Source organism: Choloepus didactylus, chromosome 4 (assembly GCF_015220235.1).
Source record: "Choloepus didactylus isolate mChoDid1 chromosome 4, mChoDid1.pri, whole genome shotgun sequence".
Classification (NCBI taxonomy): Eukaryota; Metazoa; Chordata; class Mammalia; order Pilosa; family Megalonychidae; genus Choloepus; species Choloepus didactylus.
The window spans coordinates 149,998,929-150,008,933 of record NC_051310.1 but is presented as its reverse complement, the minus strand read 5'-3'; the positions used below and the strand labels follow the sequence as shown (position 1 = coordinate 150,008,933).

The 10,005-nt window shown below is 36.1% G+C and overlaps 1 protein-coding gene across 1 annotated transcript; it reads left to right on the top strand.

The window, feature by feature from the left end:
* Positions 1–8,842: 8,842 nt before the first annotated feature.
* On the top strand, positions 8,843–9,781 carry LOC119532853 (olfactory receptor 4K15-like). Its single transcript, XM_037835114.1, has one exon. It carries the CDS (start codon positions 8,843–8,845, stop codon positions 9,779–9,781), a length of 939 nt encoding a protein of 312 aa, XP_037691042.1.
* The last annotated feature ends 224 nt before the right edge of the window (positions 9,782–10,005 follow it).

Genomic DNA, 10,005 nt, shown 5'->3' with positions numbered 1-10,005 from the left:
ATGTCATATCTTATTTTTTCCTCTCTCTCCTTTTACCTTTCCTGATAATCTTCATTTCTGCACTCTTCTCCAACTCTCTCTCTCCTGTCTTTTCCTATCAGCCTGTAGTACTCCCTTTAGTATTTCTTGTAGTGCCGGTCTCTTATTCACAAACTCTCTCAGTGTCTGTTTGTCTGAGAATGTTTTAATCTCTCCCTCATTTTTGAAGGAAAGTTTTGCTGGATATAGAATTCTTGGTTGGCAGTTTTTCTCTTTCAGTATCTTAAATATATCATGCCACTGTCTTCTTGCCTCCATGGTTTCTGCAGAGAAATCTGTACATAGTCTTATTGACCTTCCCTTGTATGTGATGGATTGCTTTTCTCTTGCTGCTTTCAGAATCCTCTCTTTGTCTTTGACATTGGACAATCTGACCAGTAAGTGTCTTGGAGTAGGTCTATTGGGATCTATTCTATTTGGGGTACATTGTACTTCTTGAATCTCTACTTTTCTGTCTTTTATAAGAGTTGGGAAATTTTCAGTGAATATGTCTTCTATTACTCTTTCTGCCCCTTTTCCCCTCTCTTCTCCTTCTGGGATACCCATAACACATATATTTGTGAGTTTCATGTTGTCACTCAGCTCCCTAAGACCCTGCTCAAATTTTTCCATTTTTTTCACCATCTGTTCTTTTGTGTGTAGGAATTTGAATGACCTGTCTTCCAGTTCACTGATCCTTTCTTCTGCCTGTTCAAATCTACTGTTGTGTCCCTCCATTGTGTTTTTCATCTCCTCCATTGTGGCCTTCATTCCCATGAGTTCTGCCATTTGATTTTTAAGTTTATGAATTCTTCTTTATGGTCAGCCAGTGTCTTCTTTATATCCTTCAGCTCTTTTGCTATATCTTCCTTCATTTCATCAAATTTATTTAGCATTAGTTACCTCCACTCCTGTGTCTCAGCTGAGCTATTAGTTTGTTCCTTTGGCTGGTCCATGTTTTTGTGTTTCCTGGTATGGCTTGTTATCTTAAGTTGTCTAGGCATCTGATTTTCTTGATTAGTTTATTTTGGAGCTTGTTTTCTATCTTTTACCTAGTGGTTTTCTTGTTGGTTGGCTTTGTTCTCTGGCTTCTGTTATTCAGTTCAACTTATTCTAGACCTCTAACTTAGGTTCTATTTAGTTGATCAGAATTTTTCCCCTCTTGTTTTTTCTGTTTCTTGCTCTGCCTCTATGTAACCTTTTTGTGAGTGGGTCTCCTCAGATATGGTCGACCCTAGTCAGATTTTCCCAGTCTTGTGAGGCCCAGGTCTCATTGGGAAGGTATGGAGTTTTCCTGAGAATGAGACCCTCCTATGAGGCCTTTAGAATTGGTGTTTTTCCTCTCCTGTCCAGCAGGTGGTGCTTGCCAGCCCGCAGCTCTCCCACCAGTGTAAGGAGGTATGTAGACTTTAGTTCTCCTGGTGACTCTGATCCTGTCGAGGGCATGGCTGACTGAAGCCAGAATCTGAATTCCAGACCCTGGGGTCTGAGTTCCCAAAAGGAGGACTGCCAGTTGAGCTGGACCTCCCTCCACTCTCCCAATCCTCAGAACTCCAGTTGTCTCTCGGGGGAACTATTCCCTTCTCCCCTCTCCTCTTTGGGGCCTCTCCAGGTAGATTCCTTGGTCAGCCTGAGTTGCTAATTAAAGACAGGGGTGGAGACCTTCAGTAGTGAATACGGAACTCAAAGCCACTGTGGGTACTATGTCTCCCCCCAACCCCAGCCTAGTCGCTCAACCTGGGCTTTCCGATACAAAATAACCACATATATTACTTTTAGATTTAAAAAAATAGAAAAGAAAAACAAGAAAAAGAAAAAAGAAAAAAAAAAAAAGAGTCTCTTTTAAAAGTCTTTCCCCAGCCTGGAAGTTTTGTCAGTGTCAGAATAGAGCATTTAAAGATATGCGTTGGGCTATTGTCTGATAATTACTCTCCAACAGCTTCAGTTCCACCCCTGCCAGGGGCTATTGAAATGCAAAAAAGACAAGGGATCAGTGAGAAGCCAGAAGGGACAAAATGCAGGGAAAAAAATGGCTTTTTTGGAGTCTGGGAATGGGTGCCCACTTTTATGTGCCCCCACTTCTCGAAGCCCAGCCCTTCTCTAGCACCCCAGCTTCCAAAATTAGTTAATTAATTTGTTAATTAATTCTGCAGTTGAGGCTGGGTTGAGCCTCTCTTCTTGCCCTCAGCAGACTGCTGTTTTTTGGTTTTTCTTTTTTCCCCCTTTCAGGGGGCTGGCAGCAAGACAGTCTGTGAGGTCTGGGTGGGGAGGGGCGCCAGACCCCTGGTCCGGGGAACTTACAATGTTCACTGCAATCTCAGCTTTTCCTCCAATTCCAAACTTGTGTCCGAAGTGTGACTGGTTACTGGAGACCCCGAAAACACTGTTCCATATAGTTCTTGGGTAATTGCCAACTGCTCTAGAGGAGAGACGAAATTCTGCTCCTCAGCACTCCACCATCTTGCCCCATCCTCTCTCTCCTTGTCTTTTAAAGCTAATTTTGCTGGGTATAGAATTCTATGTTGATTGATTTTCTGTTTCAGAATATTTAGTATTTCACTCTACTCTCTGATTACTTGAATGATTTCTGACAAGAAGCTCACTGTAATTGTTAAACTTCTTCCTCCTTAGTTAAGGTGGGTTTCCATCTACCACTGGTTTGTTTCAAGATTTTTTCTTTGCCTTTGGCTTTCTGCAATTTGAATATGATATGCCCCCAGCTGGGATAAGTTTCTGATCTGTGCTCTGGCCAAGTCTTTTTCCCCTACCTTTACTTAGGCTCTGGGTGTATTTTGTAAGTATTACTCTTCCCCTCCCCATGCCATAGCCATAAGGATATCTTTCTCAAATCTTTACCATGAGAATCTGCTGGTGTTCCTGGAGGTAGTCCCCCAAAAGTTGAAGGAGGCCCTCTAAGACACCCATAGCAATGGATTAACTTTAAGAATTTATTTTCTGCACATGCAGTTCCAAACCATGACAATCAGCAATATCTGAGAGTTTTCTAAGAGTTTTTTCATTTAATCTAAATGCTAAATTTATTACTAAAATGTTGTTCATAATAGCTTCTTGTCATTTTATAATGTGTTTATGATCTTTAGTGAAAAGAGTTGCCAAGATTTTTATCAATTTTATTCACTTTTTTAAAGAACCAGATTTTGTTTTTTTGCTCCACACTATTACATTTGCTTTCTTCTCTTTATTATCCTTCTACTTTCTTTCAGTTTTATTATCCTGGATTTTAAAACATGATCAATTTATGAATATTTATTGAGCTGAACATATGATACATACACTATCTGTATATAATATATCAATAAAGTTTTTAAATTAGAAACAAATATAAGGTAAATTTCTCATACAATAATTGTGGATTTGGCTATTTCTTCCTTTAGTCCAAACAATGTTTGGTTTCTGTATTCTGAGACTATGTAATTAGGTACACACAAATTTAAAGTGTTATATCTTCCTGATCGTTTGACACTTTAATCATTATAAATTGTTTCCTTCCGTCTCTTAGAAGTATGTTTTATCTAATATAGTATAACCACAGCAGTTCTCTTTTGGTTGATATTTGAATAGTGCCTTTTCTGTCTTTTTATTTTCAACTTCTCTGTAAATTTCAACTTAATTGGGTCTCCTGTCAGCATAATATAGTTCAGAATGATTTCTTTTTATGCAGTCAGACATTTGTTGTCTTTTAGATATATTATTTAGCCCACTCATACCTAATATAATTACAACAAAACATCCTACTATGTAGTTTCATTTTGTCCCACAAGTTTTTTATTCTAGTTTCTAGTTTCACTTCTTTCTTAGCATGCTTTTAAATAATTATATTTATTATTCTATGTGTTCAATTATCTTCTTAAATATAGTTTTTGTTCTCTATCATTTTTGTTCTTACAATAGAGATTAAAACACATAACCTCAGCTTATGAGAATCTACTATAAGTTAGGATATTCATCAATTCCCAGTTTGATTACCTTAGAACTCATAAGCTACATTTATCTTTGTTCTAATGTGATATGCTTTAATTCTGCACATATTTAAAATCAACAAAACAATTATTTTTATATACTTTTAGATTTCCCCACATACGAACTTTTTCGGTTTGTTTTATTCCTCTTTATGCCCTTGAAATTGAATCTGGAATAATTTTCCTTTTACATAGAGAAAACTCTTTGATGTTTATTTTAATGAAGTATGCTAGTGAAAAATTCTTTTTATATTTAACTAAATATATCTAGTCTGAAGCATGAAAAGAAAAGAATTTAAAATACAATAAAAAATATAAAGAATAGAGATCATATTAAATTGTTCTAACATAAGTTCATTTGGAATGACAAAAGGAAAAGAGAATGAGGAAGACATGATATTTGAAGAGATAATAGATCACAAATTTCCCAAACTGATGATGTGAAGCTACTAGATGTTTATTCGGACCTATCCTCCTGTTCACTAATTTCGTTCCGCTGTCTCATCTGATCTTAAATTCATGCACTCAATTCTTAATTATAGTCATTGCATTTTTTAGTTCCAAAATTAACATTTAATTCTTTCATAATTTCCAATTCTTTGCCCAAATTTTCCAACTTATTATTTAATTAATTGATTATGCTCCTTTTATTTATTGTTATGAATATGTCTCTAAATTTCCTACAGGTCTATACTTTGATCTGAAGTGGCCTGCAGTGAAAAGGCCATGCAGTATGAAAATGGAGAGTAAAAATTTTTTACTTTATTGAAGAATAATAGGTCCTTCCAATAGCTGATATTTTCTACCTTGACTCTTATTTTCCAAACTATGCCAGCACAGTTGAAGGAAGAAAACTTCAAATTTTACACACGATGACATTGAGCCCAGAACAAATTAGATGAAACTTTTGAATAACTTGAACCAACACTAATGCCAGATATACTTACAGATATCTTTTCATTTGACTAATAGCCATTTATTTCCACGTTTTGAAATAATTATTAAGAATAATTATTTCTTTAAATTTACAATAACCATATGACCCAGCAATTTCATTCTTAGATATTTACCCAAGTGGAAAAAAACTACATAAATTTTACAAGAATATTTATAGCAACAAAAATACCCTTCAGATGGAAAGTGGACACATAAACTGTAATACATCCATACAGTGGAACACTACTTAACAGTAAAAATAACTACTGACACACACAAAAAATGTGGATGACTCTTATGTGCATCATACTAAATGAAAAGAACTGAATTCAAAAGGTAGCACACTATATGATTGCATTTTTGTGGCTTTTTGAAAAGGCAAAGCTATGGGGACAGAAAAGAGAGCAGTGCTTGCCTGAAGCAGTGATTGGGGAATGGGTTGACTGCAAAGTAGCAAAGGAGAATTTGAGGGTAATGAAACTGTTCTATATCTTAATGGTATGGTGGTTACCCAAATGTAGGTGTGTAATTGCAAAACTGTAAACTTAAAATGCTTAAATTTTTCTACCTGTAAGTTATACCTTAATAAACATAAACAAAATATTACAAAATTGTATAAAATGAAAAAAAATTATTGGATTACAAAGATTTTTATTTTCAGCATTCATGGGAATCATATACTCACTCAACCAAAGCAAACACTCATCTAGACCAATGTCTTTCCCCAGATACTACCCCTTGTAGTTCCTTCACTTATTAGCTATGCAACTTGGACAAAACCCTTAACTCCTTTTATTCCATTTTCTCATTTGTAAGTGGACTGAAGTATTATGATTATACAAGATAGTGCCTGAAAAGGATTTGTGGCACACAAGCAATGAAATTAATATTAAATCTTTGTATTTTCAGGTTAAGATGGTTGTAGACACTAGATCACAAGACACGATAATGGCTGGTAAACTGACTAAATTCATTTAAATGCTTTGAAATCTAGAAATAATATGGATAGACAAAGACTGAGAGGGAAACAGGGAGACAAATAAAGAGGGAGGGCGAGGGCAAAGACTTAAAGGGACAGGAGAAAACAAAGAAATTCCAAATAGTCTTTCCTATTTAATTTATTTAAGATCAAAACAGGTAACAACAACAAAAAAAGAAACTCTCCAACTATATGCTGATATATGTACTCATCACTGTCAACAGGAATGGTGATAGGATGCACTTAAAGCTGTTGATAGTTCTTAATTCCAAGAAGTAAATAAGAATGGCAGAGGACAGATGAAGGGGGCCCTCAATATTTGCTCCAAATATGCCTAAATTGTTTGAATATTATTAAATTAGACTGCATTATATGTATTATTTCTTTAATAAAGTAGTAAATTAGAACATATCTCCCATTACATTTTCATCACTCTGAGAAGAGACAATAGTATGTTGCTACAATCAAACTGTTAATTTGCAGGTCTCTGCTCAAGGGATCAAAGAGAGTGCCGAGACCTGAATTTTCCCCTGAAGTCCCAGGAACCAGAAGTACAAGGTTGACCATAAGTCCTGGGCAGCGTTGCAATGAGTCAATGATCAGGTGGCTGTCACCTGCCCATCTATAGAACTCATCCATTCTGCTGGGACTGGAATTGACATCTTAGTCCAATTTTATTACATGGTAGATACAGAGCAAAGGGAAGAAAGTTATATCCTCCATTATTCTGTTCAGAATAATAGTGAAATATATTGAACATCCTTTTATATTTTTAGTTGCATTTTACTTGTGTACTTGAATCTAGCTTTGAAAAGTGTGTATTATCAGGTTATGCTCTCAGTTCAGAGAATGTTGGAAGCTGATCCTTTGGGATCCCTTTCCAAATACTTTGTTCTATTTAAAACACAGAGCTGGAAAGTTTCCCAGTAAAGAAGTTACTCTTTAGAGGGTATATATGCCACACTGAGCAGGAATCACTCCCACCAACACTGGTCATAGTAGTAAATAAGCTGGACTTCATTTCACACTTAAGGTAGAATCCAGAGTAAGCCTTATCAGTGAAGAAAGATCTGGTTTCAGACTTGATCTCTGTAGGGTAAGTGTATCCCAAATTATCTGAGTTTTGAATTTTCATTTCTAATCAACCCAACCACCACCCCCCACAATAATTTAAGACTGAAAATTATTTTTTCTGTAGCATTTTCTCATACAAATTCATTGACCTTAGCATTCTGAATGTGTTATTTAGTTGATATACTTACAGGAAATTTAAGGATTTTCTCTCCCAACTAATCTCTGGAATTTCAGGACTCCTTACAGCACAGATTCACACATTAACATAAAGCATTGTCTTTCTACTATCTTAGAAGTTCCCAGATGCTCAGTTCAGATATTATTTGTTTTTGCACAACCTCTACCTTATCGTGATGTTTTCTTATACCTTTTAGATTTTGCTTGCTCTATTATTTGATCAAAATGTTAAATGAAGAAAAACCCCAGTCAATATCAGTAGGACTAAGTATCATTCAATTGGAAGATGATAATGTTGAAATGATTTTAATATAAATATGAACATTTTTCTTATCATCATTGGCCATTTACATTTGTCTATGAATTACTGCTTCATAGAACAAAATGTCTTGTTTCAGAAATCTTATTATACTCTTGTCTTTTCAAAATCAATATTCTTAACAGAAGCCATCAAGCATGGAGCCGATATTGGAGGCTTTGATACAAACTAGACCTCTGTTTATAATCTGGCTCTGCCACTTTACAGATGCATTACTTGGGAAAGTTAAGCTTTTTCATCTGTTAAATGTAATTATTAAATTAGATAATGTTCTTAAGGTATTTATCATAGCACCTAGTACATAATATGTGCTAGCTATTCAACTTACAATCTTTCAGTTTCTAGTCTGAAAAAGGATAAAGGAAAAATAGAGGGATGGAGAGATGAAGAGAGATGAAGGAAGAAAGGGAGGAAGAGAGGGTAGGAGGGAGAGAGAGAGGGAAGAAAAATTTTGCTTTCTGGCTTAAGGAAAATATATATATTTTCCATGATTTCAGTTTAATTAATATACTTTAAGGACAAATGAACTTAAAAGTAACATTCTATGTTTGTCATTTAAGCTAGTCTTAGAAAAAGAAATCATTCTTTACAGTGAGAGCCAAGAGCCAGCCAATTTATGTTAATAATTGGTAATTCTCAGGCCAAGGCATAGGTGGTTTTCTGAAAATATCTTCTCATGAGGAGATTCAAAATGCAGGAAAACATCTAATTCTACAAATGTGCAGTCAGTGTCCAAGATCTTCTTTGGAACATAAAAATCCTTTCTCAAATTATTTGGTGAAAAGCTTTCCTAGAGTTTGCAGTAGATTTTGATTGAATTCAGTCTACTCATATATTTCTGACTAGCAGAACATGGTTACTTCTTATGTTTCTGAGAAGTATGCTTTGGATCAAAAATGTAGCTTTGGATCAAAAATAGATCTGGATCATTTTTGGTAAAATAAAGGAATACCAAATATGCTTTAGAGCTCTACACTCAAGACATTTCCTTCTAATTCCCTGCAGGAGAGACAGATTCAAGGCTTAGAGAAGTTGTTTATGAATTATATTGCCTCACATTTTAAATCAGAATAATTATCTTTGGTATGTATAAGAACTGTACTTCTTAAGGCTAATGTTTTGATCTTCCTTTCTACAATTAAGTTAGCTCTCATTCTTAGCCATATAGCTGTGCCCTTTTGTAAATTCAAGAAATGTTTCTTTCCCATTTTGAGCTTAGTACAATACTAAGATTTAAATTTTGTGTATGAAAAGTACTCCTTTGCTTTCTAGTACCTGTCTATTAAGTTCTCCTTTCCATTTTAGAAGTGCTTAGATCATCTCTTTCTCTTTGGGTCACGTTGGAACCAACTGGACTAAATGGAAGAAGCAAATGTGTCTGTGGTGACTGAGTTTATTTTTCGTGGACTTTGTAATTCAAAGGAGCTCCAGACCTTCCTCTTACTGCCATTTTCTATACTCTACCTGATGACCACTGTGGGAAACTTTCTTGTCGTGCTCTTAATCATGACTGACTCCCGTCTCCATTCCCCCATGTACTTCCTCTTAGCCAATCTCTCCTTTGTTGACTTTTGTCTTTCCTCAGTCACCACTCCTAAACTTACTACAGACTTCTTAAAGGATAACAAGACCATCTCTTTTGGGGGCTGCATGAGCCAGATCCTCTGTGTGCATTTCTTTGGAGGAGGTGAGATGGTGCTGCTTGTGACAATGGCCTATGACCGTTATGTGGCCATATGCAAACCACTCCATTACTCCAGCATCATGGACAGAAGAAAGTGCATCTGGCTAGTTTTAATATCATGGATCATTGGCTTTGGACATGCTATGAGTCAACTGGCTATGATTTTGGATCTGCCTTTCTGTGGACCCAGAGTGGTGGACAGCTTTTTCTGTGACATCCCTTTGGTGATCAAACTCGCCTGCATGGATACTCACACTCTGGGAATGTTGATAAATGCTGACAGTGGGTTCTTGGCCACAACCTGCTTCATTCTCTTGTTGATCTCCTACACCTATATCCTACTAACTGTGCGCCTTCACTCTAAGGATGGGGCATCAAAGGCTCTCTCCACCTGCACTTCCCACATCACTGTGGTGGTGATGTTCTTTGGTCCCTGCATCTTCATCTATCTGTGGCCACTCAGCATCACCTGGGTGGACAAGTTTCTTGCTGTGTTTTATACAGTGATCACACCTCTCCTGAACCCAGCCATTTACACACTGAGAAATAAAGAGATTAGGAATGCCATAAAGAGACTGATAAGCCAGCATATTGATTCAACAGATGATTTTTAGATTGCCTAATTATGAGAAAATCCATTGTGTCCTGTGCAATTTGGCCACACTTTGACCTTTAAACCGAATTGGAGATATGCCCTGTTAAACACTGAGTGTTCCCAGAAGTATGGCTTCTCTTTTCTATTATAAAATCATGTCCAAAAAATCCAGCACTTGCTTTATTACACCCTAGAGAGAATAAAATTCTGAATACATATTCCTTTGTATACGTTCAGATTACC

Excerpts from the sequence above, each read along its gene's own strand:
- LOC119532853 (XM_037835114.1), top strand. The coding sequence starts at position 8,843 with ATGGAAGAAGCAAATGTGTCTGTGGTGACTGAGTTTATTTTTCGTGGA.